At 29.3% G+C, this 16,403-nt stretch overlaps 1 protein-coding gene across 7 annotated transcripts in view; it reads left to right on the top strand.

Moving 5' to 3' along the window:
* NfI (Nuclear factor I) overlaps positions 1-16,403 on the top strand; it is a 989,818-nt gene that overhangs the window by 677,496 nt on the left and 295,919 nt on the right. For all 7 annotated transcript variants that reach the window (XM_075362974.1, XM_075362976.1, XM_075362975.1 and 4 more), the window contains one exon: positions 14,728-14,919. In XM_075362974.1, coding sequence (XP_075219089.1) covers positions 14,728-14,919 — 192 coding nt within the window. The remainder of the gene's footprint in view (positions 1-14,727; positions 14,920-16,403) is intronic.

Below are 16,403 nucleotides of genomic sequence, written 5' to 3'. Positions count from 1 at the left end.
AATTCCAACTTAACGTTTTTTAAGTAGTACTTTTTATGTGTTACCTCTAAAGATCAAAAGCTAAGATTATTTTTTAATCTTTAGGTTTTATTTGTTTTTTACGTGTTTTTGCAAAAACCAACAGTTATAGATTATAAGAAGTCAGTAATAAGCGAATGAAAAACGTTTTTTTTTTTTTACATTTATTCTCCGAATATCGATAAAAATATAAAAAAAGGTTTAAGTAGCATGATATTACTATCTACAACGTTACGATTATTATTCTTGTGAATACCCACGATCGCGCGCGCGTGCACACACGCACACACACACAGACATATATATATATATATATATATATATATATATATATATATATATATATACACACACACAAATGCATATTCAATTGCTTACGACTGTATAGAGATAAATATAGCTTTTACAGTTAGTTTTTCCCCAGAAGACTACATTATTACAGCAGGAAAAATGTGTGTGTGTGTGTGCAGATCAAACAGCGTGATAAAGTAGTGGGAGCGCCGGAGTAAGAAGTGGCGGGCGTTTAAACGCTTATCCAAGATTTATTGATATCTTTTTAGCTGGACTGTGTAAGACGTAGTACAAAATTTCGTATACAGATTGAAGAAAACGTATACTTTTAACTCGGAGAAAATATTTTTAAACTTTTTAATTAATCGTACAAATAAAAAAATTTATTCTATTCAATTTTTTTTTTAATTTAATTTATATTGTAATACTTCATTTCATTTTATGTTCTATAAAAATAAACATATAAATTCGTTAGATTATTTTTATAACTTTTATTTCATATTCTATTTATTTTATACATTTTTTTTTTTTCTTAAATGTACTAGCTAGTTTTATTACCAGGTTTTAAAATACTATATTATTTTCTTTACGATGTTTAAAATAATACGAATGTTTATTAGATTTGCATGATTTTAAGACTATCTCTTGCTTATCTAAAAACAGAAATTTACAATTTATACGTCTTACACAATTAAATTTTTTGCTTCTATTCAACGCTTAGAATTTTAAAATTTAAAATACCTGCTATATTCTATCATCAACAAAAAATAACTTCTTTTTAAATTAAACTTTTATATATATATATATATATATATATACGAAATAAACCAAGTTATATAATTATTTTTATTCTACTTCTGCCCTTCAATTGATCTCGCTTTTCAGATTATTGGTAAATAAAGACACATAACTTTATAAAATAAAATACATAATATTCTGTCAAGTTTTGTTCTCTATTGCTTTTAATAATAAGCTGATATTTTTTTCATAGACTTTATTATGTTAATTTTCTCAAAATTAACTTCTCTACAAACTTTGATAATAAAATTTACACCTTTATTAGTCATTGAACAAAGGTATTGTATTTCAAACCTAGAAAAACGTGTTTTATGTTACCGAATTTTTCTGTTTCAAGTTGGATATCATGAAACCTACCGGAGATATACTATTGAAATCTGTTTTATTTAATTTTTCAGGTCAAAAAACATAAGAATCCATTAAGTTTAACCCCTATATAAAGCCTAAAATGTTTCAGTATTACCTCATTTCACCGGAGGACCTGAAATCCAGGCGAAATTTTTCGTTAGCCGTAACTCGATAACAAAGCATTTTCAGACATTTGTTTGTATAAAACGTTTTTCCTTATTTTAAGCTTTAGAATCTGTTCTCAAATTATTTCCTTTTCATCCTGATCCCTGTACACGCGCGCGCGCACACACTCACACACACACACACACACACACACACGACTATATATATATATATATACTTATAAAAGACATACGTATCTCTATTATTTGAAATCTATTTGTTTAAAAAAATGGAAATAATCTGATGTTAAATATTTGAAATTACTAATTTTAATTTGTTATAAGCTAAATTCTTCCGACCTAGAAACGTCTGAGTCTTTATTGGGAGTTTGTAAAGTACGCAACAATTTGACTATGTAAACAAATGTGTTGCGCGCGCGCACGTATTATTAAATTTCTTTAATTAGGAACTGACTAATTTTGGGATAGGAAGATAATTTTTATTTTAGTGGTGAAGTTCAAAATATATATAAAACTTAATTCCATTAATTAAAGAAATCTTAAGATCACACACTCGCACTAAAAATGTTATAGCATAATGACTGATCAGATCTGAAAATTTTGATTAATTCACGATTCTTTCTTTGATAGTGTTATAAGATATTTATTTATGTCTATTTCTAGTAATTTGCAACTCAAATCGCAAAGGATCATTTAAAATGACATCGTTATCATAATAGCTCCTTTCAGGATGCTGAAAATCACGACGATTTGTACGGCAGTACCGCCTGAACACAGATTATGGTGCAATGAAACACATGGAAGTACAAGAAGCTTTTAAGAAATTTTCTCGGGCAAGTTTCAGCTCGATCAATTTAGTCTCTTGATATGTCATATGAAACTTCAATTAAGAAATCATGTAATCACAATAGATTAGAATAACTGCTCATAATTTTACAAAATTTGTTTTTCATCAAAGAATTAGAAAATATTTGAGGAAATTAGATTGCACTTGATTAGGATAGTAGATAAAAAAACTGATAGCCTAATGAAGATTACTACTAGTATTATACCAGGGTGTCCCATATAAAATCCATCAATCACTCATCCATGAAATTTCAAAAGTCAAGCTTACTCTCCTACTCGTTACTGAAATGGACTCGTCCAAAATCTGAACATCGCGGCCACGCAGTAGAACACTACCGATAGTAACAACAATGCAATCATAACGTTCAGTGTATTGCTAGAGATAAGGTGGTGTTTTCGCTAGATGAACGTGTTTTCATTGTTGAGTCGTACTTCAGTACGAAATCAGCGGTTGCAGTGCAAGATTTGTTTCGCCATAAGTACCCAGATAAACCAGCTCCTAACAAAACATCAGTATTAAGGTTAGTTGCAAAATTTAGAGAGACCGGTTCTGTTAATAACAAGGAACACAAAAGATCTGCGTCAGTGTTGAATACAGGTACAGTCGCTGAAATCAAAGACCGATTACTCGCCTCGGCAAATAAATCGATCAAACGTTTGTCTGCTGAGATTAATTTGTCTAAATCAACTGTTCATCGGGCGACTAAACAATTACAATTACGACCTTATCGCATTCAAACGGTTCATCAATTTCTTGAGCCCGCCAAAGAAAAACGGCTACAATATTGTCAACGGTTCCGTCGATTTCTGCGTGAGGGAATTAATGTTATGGATTCGTTATTTTTCACAGATGAAGCACGGTTTCATTTGGATGGCTACGTAAACAGCCAAAACATTAGAATTTGGAGTGCTGAAAATCTCCACGTTTATCACGAGAAACAATTACACCCGCAGAAGTTGGGCGTGTGGTGCGCGATATCGCGGAAGAAAATAATCGGTCCTATTTTTTTCGAGTACACCATTAATGCAGAACGATATCAGGATATTTTATTTCAGTTAATCGCACTCTTGAAAGAGGAAGACAGACACTGCTGGCTACAACATGACTGTGCGACATCGCACTACGCTGGTTCAACTTCTGATTTCGTTGAGGAATTCTTTGGTAATCGTGTTATCGGTCGAGGCTTGTGGCCACCAAGATCTCCAGATTTGACTGCGGCTGATTTTTTCTACGGGGTTACCTCAAAGAAAAAGCCTACAGCAACAAACTACGAACACTTGAACGATTGAAAGTCAATATTGAACAAGCTATTAAATATGCAGCCACAAACTTTGAAAAAAGTTGCAAGAAACGCTGTAAAAAGAATTGAAGCTTGTATTCACAAGATGGCGGCCACTTCCAACATTTACTCTAAATGTAAGGTAATGGATGGTAATAATAAAAATTACATTTACATTTAGACATGCCTTTTTATTATTTCAATACCTACCAATATAAGGTTGGGTTGCGTTTTATATGGGACACCCTGTATATAGGGGTCATTCATCTCATTAGCGTAATTAACAATTAACTGTTGTTTTCGATAGGATTTTCATTTTTGTCTTCTTCATCGCAATTAAAAGTTAAAAACTTCTTTGTTTATTCTTCATTTTCCGTTTTTTTTTTTTTTTGTAATCGTAATTTATTCTAAACGTTAGAGAAGAAAAAAATTAATTGCTACTTATTCTGATTAAACTTTATGTTTTGCCTTAAATTGTAAGAAATTAGTTTATTCTTTCGGTAATAAAACTAAAATGAAATCATAATTCTCTAGTGATAGATTTTATACCGAGTGACATATTTATTACTCTTCTCAAAATTTAATATTTTTTTAAATTTGTTTTTCTAGATAAAATTAAACAGGCTCCTTTAAAAACGCAGTTTTAAAAATAGAGAATAATTGATCATTTTCTCTTTTTTCTAAGCGGGTGTAAATATTTTGAATAAAATTCATTGAAAACAATTAGGAGTAATTTTATTTTGTAGATTAAAAGTGCATAATTTCATTCTGTTCCGATCGATCTAAAACTTTATGCGAGAAAAATACATCTGAACGTTTAGTTTTAACATGCCTAGAAAATGAAACCTATATTTCAAAAACTATCAAAAGAGTTATCGGAAATAACACTAGATGTGATTTGTAGAAGTAAATAAAAAAAGTATAAGCTTTGGGCTCCTTCTGTTAAGTAAGTATCCTTCTATTAGCGTAATCTAATGAACTTTAGTAAAAACTATTAATGAAACATTTCGTGGAGATAAAATAAATAAAAATACAAGAAAAAAGGTAGGGAGGCGTGAAAGGAAGCAGGATAAAATAACAATAAATACAAATGTTCATAATTAGATATCGTAACAAAATACAGGAATGTTATATACCTGGGGTAGTTCAATTTTGTTTGGATAAAAAAATTTCAAGTAAGAAAGATTGATTATAAAAAATTTACTTTTACCAGATAACTTAAAAAGATAAATTAAAAAAAAAAACAAAAAAAAACTAAAGCATAAAGTATAAATAATCGTAAAGTGCTTTAAAAAGCAAAATTTGTTTAATAGAAAAACCAGAAAGGAAAAGTTTTAAAATGTGTTGTTACACGAGAAAACTAAAAGGTAAGTTGATAAAAAAGGAAATATATTTCTTAAGATGAAATAGAGAGAAGAAAAGCAAGGGGCGGAATCTTATAAAAGGTAAAAAAGTTTACTACATAATACAATAAGACATCCAAATTTTGTTTATTTACTAATAGTGGTCTAAATAAAAACTAAAAATAGTAAGAAAAAAAGTAGAATACAAAAAATAGAAAATTCAGGATATAGGATATTATAATATATATTTTGAGATTAAAATATTAGCACACAACAGAATTGAATGGAGAATGAGTTAAATTAGTCAATCGACTTTTGATAAAAAAAAAAGAAGATAAATAAGCAAGAAACACGGTACTGAACTTTTCAAAAAATTGCATAGAATTTAAAACTTAACACTTCCCAGTAACAAATTAGAATTTTTTTCACCTTTAGACCTTAAGCCTATTTATTTATTTTATTTTATACAGAGTGATTTCAATCTGCACGGAAATCTCTCGGGAGATGATTCTATAGCCAAAAATAAAAAAGCAAATCATATAAACACAGGTCCGGTTCGTTAGCGAGTTGCGGATCGCGGAAAAATTTAGACCTGCACCCTCTGTGAAATTAAACAGTACTAAAATTCTTGGGGTACAAACCGAAGTGTAAATTTAGTGCTGCCTTGTGGTTTTTGATGTAAGAGATTGAATAACAGTGGTCCCAGACAGCTATTTCACTTAGGTTTTAAGAAAAAAACGGGATAAAATACCAAAAATCTTTTTTCCGAAAATACGCTTTCTTTAAATTTAGAATAAAATAGCTTTGTCAGTTTACCGATAAAAAAATAAAAAATTCTAGTTAACTTTTTACAGAATTTAATCCTGAGAAAATTAATGTAAACAACTTCTATTAAAATTAAATACAAATTTGAGAAGTTAAACTTTAATTAGAAACAAAACACACAAACTGGATCGGAAAAGCGATACGATTTTAAACAGAAAAATTTACACACAAATGGTTAAATATTATAGAAATAGATTTAAAGATATCCTTCTAATACATATTACAATTTTTTTTTTCATAGGTTGGTAATAACACCCGATCTGTTATTAATTTTAGTGTCTAGCATTTCAGCGGTGTTTGTGCTGTTGTTCGGTCAATCGTTAACAGTGGATGATAAAACAAATTTGGTTTTATTTGGAGAGTTAGCAGACATGTTGTTAATTTACGGTAAGGTAAATAAAAATAGATTGGCTGCTGTGCTTGAAAACCGGGAAAATTATCCAGATCGAAGAAATTTTTTTCAAACAAATCTGACGGAACTCTTGGGAGATATTCCACTTGCAGATAGGGTGGAGATGTGGCCTTTCAATGATGGTGCACCTGCTCACTACTGTTGTGATGTGAAGACTCATTTAAATAAACATTTAGTAAGCAATGGGTAGTATATGTCGAAACGGACCAGTAAAATGGCCACCTCGATCTCACGCTAGCGGACGCAGACGTTTTCCTTTGGGTTGAATGAAGTCGTTAGTCTATTCCGCTCGTATTGGCAGGCAAGAAGAATTGATCGTATTAGCTTTAGCTACTATTAGGAATAATAATAATGCTATAAGACGTGCACGGCTAACATGGATTCGTCTAGTTCAACTATGCATTGAATAGAATGGTGGTCGCATTGAGTAACTGTTTTGGACAAATGTTTCCAGCTTTATCGAGTAACCATTTTTTTGATATTTAATATATTTTTTAAAAAAATCCAAAAGTATGTAATTTTTATTTTTTTACACCTATTTTCTATTCTGTTTTTCTGTTATTGATAAGTTTTCTGTTCGTTTCCGCATACATTATGTTGTTCAAACATTGAGAAAATTGATCTGTTTAAAAAAGTATCACTTTTCTGATAAGTTGTGTTTTGGTTGTAATTACAAATAAACTTCTCAAATTGGGTTTAATTTTAATAGATGTTATTTACATTACTTTTCTTAGAATTAAATTCTCTACAATGTCAACTAGAAATTTCTGTATGTTTATCGGTAAATTAAAAAAGTTATTTTATTCCAAATTTAAAAAATGTATTTTCCTACAAAACGTTTTCGTGTTTGACTCGGTTTTTCTTAAACGCTAAGTAAGATAATGGTCTGGGACCACTTTTATCCAATTTCTTTGATCAAATTCCATAAGAAATCACCAAATTTACCTCTAGTTTCGTACTTTAAGAATTTTAGTTCGGTTTAATATCACAGAGGGAGCAGAAAGCAAGGTTAAATGTTTCGCGATCCGAAACTCGCTAACTATCCGTTTTCTGACATATGTTTATATGAACATTTTTCTTATTTTTTGGCTAAAGAATAACCTCCAAAGAGATTGCCATGCAATTTGGAATCACCTGGTGTTCTATGTGTGTGTGCGCGCGCGCGTGTGGGTGTGTGTGTGTGCGCGCGTATATATATATATACGCATAACAAATTTTCTTGATCGATTTATATTACTAAATATAAATTTATAAATACTCATACAATTTAAATTTTTGAACAATATTTCATCCTAAGATATCATGAAATATAGTAAAAATAGACAATAATACTTTAAGATTACTTAAAAAAAACTACATTTTCATTTTAGGAAAAAAACGAAGATTTCAAGTCAGTAAATTAAAACTATAAAACTCATGAAAATTCTATACAACTACTATTTTTAATATGTTTGTATTACCTTTACTCCTAGTCTAAGTTGAAAAGTCTTCCTCTTTCGATAATTCTCGGAGAAGTTCCACAAAATATAAGTTTTTCTCAGGTGGGATGGTTCATTTCTTACGTAATCGTATCTAGCTTGATTTTTTCTTTACAATGAAAAAAATATTATGATTAAAATCCACAGATTGAATCTGATCCTACACATTACAGTAGGTAGGGAGTAGAACATACACTACACAACAAAATTGTACATGCCTATAAGTACTTTTGGCATTGGTTCCAAAATCAAAAATATGATCATGGGGTAAATATTAAATTTCTACTAGCAATATATAATATAAGCTTACTACACGGTTATAAGAATTCAACGGAATCATAAAAGATTATTTACGTGAGAGTGTCATTTTATTTGTTCATTCAAATACAAAAACCTTAATAAAAAAAATAATATTTTTTACTAAATATATGAGATTTTAAGCCGCAATAAAAAAAAAATTTCGAGTAAAGGAATTTTAAAATTGCATACTTACTTCTGAACTCCTATTTTCTATTCTATTTTGGGTATAAGGATATTTTCTTTGATAAGATGAGCGGATTCAATCATTATAGAGATGTTTTTCTAGTAAGTCAACATTTTTTGTCATTATTATTGTTAACAGAACAGAAAAAAGCTTTTTTTTGTAAAATAAGATTTTTTTTAAAGGTTTGATTTTTAATTTATACGGTATGTTTTTATTCTTTATTTTCCTTAATTCGAGTGAGGTGAAAATCGATAGCTATCTAAAATCTGCAAAACCAAATTGTTTTATACGAACTGTTTTTGAACCTATTTTAATTTGAAACATCGATTATAATCTTTCTTTATTGTCGTTTCGATCGCTTCTTTAAACACGTCCTCTGAGCCTAATCGAGTCCTACCATTTAACTCTCTATAATAAAGCACATATACACCACGAGTTCGTTATGCGAACCTATTTGGTAGTCGTAGTCGATAGTCGGATGAGAAAACCAATGTTGCATTTAGTGTAGTAAGTTATTGCATCGTAAGTCGAGGTGTGGTATTGAATGAAGGGTATTGTTTTAACAAGAATGGTAGCCTCCCATTTGTCGAAGAAGAATGAGCGCTTCCCCTCCTCACGGTCTATCGCTTGTGTTCGGAATAAACAATAGACGTCAGTAGTAGGACCAGGACGAGAGTACGACTTGATCAACATAACACGATGGTATCTCGCTCACACACTGCACACGCACACACATTCACATGTATACACACACCCCGCCCACCCGCCGACATTCGGTGTTGGTTTTATTTATTGCTACATTGTTCTGTGAATTTGTAGCTCCCTCGGCCTTCTTCTTCGATAAGAAACTCTCCCGACCTGACATACTGGACCCCGATGCAAAAGTCTTGAATGAATTTCCTCCTTCTGTTTTATTTCTTCGACCGACGTCTTTTTCTTTACTGTACCAGATTAATTCTTTACATCGGTGATATTAATGGACTTCGGCGTGTAAGAAACAGCTTAATATTTTATTTCTTTTGTACGGACGTTTACGTCGTCGAAAGTATATCAGTTTATCACCGTATTATCGATTTGTCAACAAAATTTACATCTCTTGTTATTTCCTGCAATATTCAATCGATCTGTGCAAAGTAGTGCATTACTTACTTTGATTACATAAAGCACGAATTATAACTTAAAATGTTTTACTAATTGAAGTTTCTTTTTCTACCAAGATTATCGTGAAACTAGGTTGGTAGTTCTAAATAGAATTGTTACTTCTGTAGTAATCCAAAGGAAAAGTATAAACCGGTTATGATTCAGCGAGAGTATTTTTCGTTTGACTGAACTGCTTACGTGTCAAAAGGCAAAATCTGTGTCACGGGCAAAAATTCATTATGGATTCAATGCTAAGGGAGAAATTCAATTAAAATAAAAAATATTTACGTTAAAAAAAAAACAATTCGGGAAAACAAAATATGAAAATAGAAAAATATAATATATCAAATGTTGAACGATTTTTTAACTTTGGTTTTAATTTTACAAGAGGCATAATAAATGAAAATGATACTATAAGCAGATAAACATAACTGATTAAATGGGCTGAAGCGCTCAGTGGTTTTGACTCACAACACATATACATTGTGGTTGAAACGCACAAATGTCGTTTAGTTACAATATATATATATATATATATATATATATATATATATATAACTCGCTTTTATTAAGAATATCATGCAATACAGAATGTTATATGCCACACACACACATATATATATATATATATATATATATATATATATATATATATATATATATATATATATATATATATATATACACAAGTAACTGAAATATTTCATTATTTATTTTTCCATTATCTTATGTAGGTTATAATTTTCAGTAGGTCTCCTCTCGTTCCGGCAATCAGAACTAAGAATCTCTGTTAGGGGTGATCCAATTCAGAAGCGTCATACTTCAATCGTTGCCACTCCTCTTTGTCAGCAGTCACTGTAGAATTATTGTACTCGTAATAAAACATTTTAAAAAATACTGTTAAACCACTTTACCACAACACCTTTAAGTCCCAGGTCATGTTTTGTACGCTTTTAAATAAAGATTGTAATATTAGTGAATAGAAAAAAAATTAAACATATATAAAATGAAGAATTAAGAAAAACAAAAAAGGTGATAAAAGGTTCATTGTAACCATTAATCGCGATTATAATTAAATAAAGATAGACTGAATAATTAACTAGTGCGCTTCGACTACTAAATGTACAATTATGAAACATAGATTTATAAATTTTTAGAACTCTGAATAACTTTGGTAGCAGATAAACAGGAAAAATACAAAATAAATTGTGTAAATGTTATTTTTCCTGACATTTTTTATAAAATTTATTTTTATTGAAGTACAGTTATAAATAAAGATATTATGTTAAGATGATCGAACGTCACTGAAATCAAGGTTTATCATTTTGTCTCAAAACCAGAAGGTTATTTTTCTGGAAAGTGACTCATCCTAGGATTTAAATACTGCATTGTAAAACAAGATTTTCTACTATGGGAGGTGAGCTAAGATAAATTAAAGCATGAAAATGATTTAATTTATCTTACTCTCTTACCATATCTTAGCTTCTCTTACCATGTATGCAACACTTAAAATAATAGATAAAAGAACTGCGGTATAAGTAAAAAAGATTTTAATAAATTTGTTTATGTCCTTTTTACAAATCTTATATTTGTTTAATAAATTAAAAAAAACTTTTAGGTAGCTATATGTTTCCTAAAATAAAATTTTTCTGAATAAAAATTTTTCACTCATCAAAAAAAAATTTTTCTAGATCATGGCTAATGACGATCATAACAATAGGTAAACCAAAAATTAAAGAGACTTTTTTAAATCTGGTTTGGTAGAGTTCAAAATGATGAATAATGTTTTTAAAATTGAATTCTAGGACAAAGACGTAAGGTGTGTCTTTAATAAAAAAGGTACATTCCTACTTAAAAATTTTATTTTTATCGCCTCAATTTAAATCTGATTTTCTGTTTACACTTGATTACAAATACAATTTTTTTTAACTAAACTTAAAAATTGAACCTATTTTAGCCAGACATAGTATTTTATGCAACTGAAAATTATGTAGTCGGCTGTTTTCACCTAAGTACGGTATTTACCAGTTGGCTGCTCCCTCTTTACAAATAAATAGGTGTTTGACATTATATACTTGTTAACGATGCACTTAACTAACAAAAATAATTAAAAAGTTTAAAAATGTGTCATAAATCATCGGTAATAACGCGTTTGAAATAAAATGTTTATATTTTTAATTTATTCGTATACTCTCAGAATGTATTTCTTTTTTTAATTTCAACGATAAATATAAAATTTTAAATAACTTCTTCTAGGTTTACTTTTTCATTTCAGACATATAACGACAGCTCCACGCTCTTTCTAACGACATGATTTTTTTATATACTCTCTGTTTAAGGATGTATTTTTCTCTATCAATAACTAAAACAATTTCATTATAAAAATAGATTTTTATCTTTCATATAAACATTTTTTTTTAAAGTTCATTTCTATGATTCCTTCCCCCAAACACACGGAAGGCGTTTACTAATTTTTAAAGGAACAAGACTATAATAAATAAATAAAGTATATTATATTTGTTACAATTTTTTACGATTTTTTTTTTTTTAATTTTTGCAGATTTTTAATTTTTATTACGTTTTAGGTAATAACTAAAAACAATTCAATTTTTTATAAATAATCTAACTAATGATTTTTCCGCTTATAAATTAAAAATTTCGATAATATAGACGAGATCCGAATCCTATATAATCCGAAATAGTGAATTTTTGAATTAATTATATTTAAATTAAATTAATTTCAACATCTTAAGACGCTGAAGATTTACGAATAAAAAAATTATTTAATCATTATTTAAACTAAACTCTTTATTTATTAGTTTCTTGAAAAAATATTTTTATTTATTAAAAAGTATTATTCTAACTCCGGAATTCTGGTTACCATCTTATTCAGTTCTTACTTCCCTTGTTATAGGGCAGCAATAATAAATCTTTTCTCGTTAGAGAACGCCAATTGCGGAACATGCTACCATCCTCTCCCCTAAAAATTATTGATAATCGTGTTCTATTTGGCGTGGCTCTTGCGTGTTTTTCGTTGAGCATCGTAACTGGAGCCAGAAGCAGTGAGTGAGTTTTGTTTTGGTCGGTGTGTGTGCGTGAGCGGTTACATGATTTATTCACATTAACGCCTATATACTATTATATTTTTTCAGCCTTTTATTTTGTTTTGTTTTTTACTATTTATTTACTCGCCATATTTTGCGTGGATAATATATGTATTAACAGTTCGCTTTCAATCGGATACCATTTTGCTACAATTAATAGTACTTTTGTGTGTACATGCGCGCGCGCGTGTGTTTTGTAATTACAATTCCTACAAGGTTTACTGAATCGTGTCGCAGTTACCATAATCGAAGCAAAGTATTAAATCAGAACAACTTTATTTATAAAACAAAACTAACATAATAAAACAAATTCGACGTGAACATAATACAACATAAATAAATAACTCTCCCTCACGACCCATTTCACCAAGGTAACTGGCCTAGATTATACTAAATAAAACATAAAATTCTGTTTGATTTTGATATTTCAAATTCCTCTTGAATTAAAACCCTTTGTAGAAGTTAATTTGTGAGATTAATACTATCGTATATGTTAATTAACTACATTGTTTTAAATAAAATATGAATGTAAACGAAAAAGAATTAATCGAGCTGACGTTACTATTTTAAATTTAAATTAACCTCAAGTAGTTCATTCTACCTCAGGGAAGCGTAATAATTAAATATACTTTTCGATCCTGTCTGTTTAAATTCCCGAATAAGAATGGTTTATTAAATCTGGATTCTAGTTTTCAACTTCAAACGATTTTTTTATTAATTTCATCCCACATAGCGAAGACATTTAAGTTAAGATCTAATCCACGAACTCGATTTTTTTCATCCTTTCAAGCACCGGCTTTCCCAGAATTTGTTCAGTTTTTATCATAATATCAGCAAAAAAACAATACACACAACGGGAAATAAATGTACTTTTTACTGTTTTTTTTTCGTATTATAGAATTATGGTAACTGATAAGCAATATTCTACAGATAGCTGTAAAACGTCTTCAAACACCCGATTAATAAATCAATTAAGACTGTAATATTCTGAAAGCTGTATTACAATATTGAATAAATGCAACACATGAAACGTATTTTTAAAAATTAAAGGAAGAATACTTGCATAAACATAAGGTTGTGCATTTAATCTTTTAACAGGATATGAATGCTTCAGCGAACACCATAAAATATCGATTTTATTCCATCACGTATGTTTCATGAGGGTGTGAAAATAATAATATGAACCAAGGATCATCTTACGGTAATCTTTTTTAAATATTTTATATATAAGGCTAAGGAAAAATATAGTTATTAGAAAATCAGTAAACGATTTTTCTGAGGAATAATTAATAAATTTAAGAATGCTGTTTGATTAATAAATAAAACCAGATTTCGAATTAATGCAGCTTCTTAACATAAATTCAAACGTATTCTTTAATGTACCTGTTTCAACAGTCGAGTAAAATACATAAATAAAAGGATCTAACAATTTCTGTCTCACATGCTTATGGATTTTCCATACAGTATCCGAAATAGATTCCCTACCACAGGAAAGATTATATTTTATGTAATTCCAAGATCACTCTTGCGTTAGGTTTAAAAATTATTAGAAAATTTTTAATTGTATTATACTAATCTCACTCTTCTTGTAAAGTTGATTAAAGGCTGATTGTTTTTTTTTTTTTTTTTTAATATATAATACAATTGTTTTTAATATATATAGATATATACTATTATTATTCTCTATTATGAAAGAAAGTTTACGAATTTGAAACGTAAATGATGTTAAAGTTGTAGTTTAGTCCAACAGTTACTCAATGCAACTTAATTATAACTTAAATTTAATCTATAAATAATTCTACTTTCATGAACAATTTAAACTAAATTAAATTAAATACTGATACGTAATGTGATATATATATGTTTATTCGACGAACTGGAGTCTACTTGTTCATAGATTTGTGTATTGAAACGAAATATTTATTGAATCCAGTATTAATATATTTTATATTAATTTTATTGAAATTCAAAACCGTAAATTATAAGATAAAATCCTAAAAAAAATATAAACCGGTGTAGACCTATTTAACGTTTTATACAATTCCCTATTTTAGGATTAGTAGTTAAAAAACTAGCAGTTAGATTATTTTAATCCAATTAAATCGGTTTAGGTATAATAGATATCGAAATTTAACTTCCCCTCAAAAGAAAACCTTGCGCGTTACTAATTACTGAGAATAAAATAGGATTTGGTTCTCTATTAATATTTGATGGTTATGTTTATTCTTGTTTCAGAACGAGAAGGTGGAAGTTAAGCAGAAGTGGGCATCTCGACTGCTAGGAAAGCTGAGAAAAGATATTACTCAGGAGTGTAGGGAAGATTTTGTACTCAGCATAACGGGAAAGAAACCGGCGATGTGTGTACTTTCCAACCCGGATCAGAAAGGAAAAATGAGGCGAATCGATTGCCTCCGTCAAGCCGATAAGGTAAGCGACAAAAATTCTACTCTAATTTAATAGAAGGCCCCTTATTTTATATAAATATACTCCTCCAACCGTTACGCGCTACATACCGATTCTTTTATACCCCTTACAAAATCCATTTATTGAATCAATAAATAGTAAGTTTTTTATAGTATTTAATGGTAATACATTTTCGGTACTAATTACGGCTGATAAGTACATTTGCTGTTCCTTTTTTTGAATGCATTCTTAAACATAGAGCAATCAAAAAAAAAAATTGAGGGGTTTGGGCACTATTTCCCTTACTCACTTTTATCTGCGTGCGTGTACGCGGTAGTATTTTTAATTTATCGTATGCCCACTCGCTTGTACGAGTAAGGGAAACCTTTATTCGATACCAGAGGATGAGTGCAACAAGGCTTACAATGTCACCAAGTTTATCCAAAAACGTTCTATCGGTTTGAAATTTCACTCACTGTTTACCGTTTATAAATAGCGTGTGCAAAAGTAAGTTATACAATTTTTAACTATACGCTTTTTATAATAAATTTTCACTGCATTTTTCTGGTAATATAAAAGAACACAGTTTTTTATTAAAGTTTATTTTTCTTTTTTTTGGTAGCTTTTACAGTCAGTTTTATGAAAAGTTTCAAAATAATAAATTATATTTATCTGGAAAATTATACGATGCAGAAAAATAGCAGCAAATTTAAAATATTTTTTATAACCAAATGTAATTTAATTATTCCATGGCATACAAAGACGAATTCAACCGAACATCTTAGCTGATCTTTGTAGTAAGAGTGTTAAAGTTAGGCAATAAAAACCAGAAAATTATTAAATTTTAAGGAAATATAATCGACCGTGACGTAGTATAAGATAACGGATTGCAGCTTATCTGTAAACGATATCAAGTGTGCTTTTTTTCTTCATGTTTCGCCATAATTTTTACGGTGGCACAATAACTATTGTATTCTATAATAATATAACTACGTAATATTTTTAACATGGAATTTTAAAAAATTAGCAAATATACTTTTTTTGTGATAATTTCGTAATAATCTTTAATCTATGAATTCTTGAGAAATGAAGATGCGGATGATCAACTTACTCGGCAGACAGCAGTGGTTTATTTGATACATTCAACTTAGATACTTAATACGTAGGTAATTAATTCTGGTGGTTACCGATAAGATTTAAACAAATATTATGGAAATTAATGAAGTTATGTAAGATAGATCACCAATCGACGCACTAAGCCGATAGTTAGTGCCGATTGTAACTTAGCTAATCGGTGCAGCGGCGGTCAACATACGAGAAATTGTACGGTTTATCTTTTCATACTCTTTGCTACATTTTATGACGAACTACGATAAGAAAAGAATTTACTGTATGCAAACCGAATAGAACGAAACAAAATAAAAACATATTTTAATTATTTTTAGTGTAATTTGAATTAATCCACGATGGATTAATTGAATAAATTCATGGTAGCCCTCACAGTACGG

This window comes from Lycorma delicatula, chromosome 4, assembly GCF_047948215.1.
Source record: "Lycorma delicatula isolate Av1 chromosome 4, ASM4794821v1, whole genome shotgun sequence".
NCBI classification, from domain to species: domain Eukaryota; kingdom Metazoa; phylum Arthropoda; class Insecta; order Hemiptera; family Fulgoridae; genus Lycorma; species Lycorma delicatula.
The sequence above is the reverse complement of the archived record's forward strand: the minus strand, read 5'-3'. Positions and strand labels throughout refer to the sequence as shown.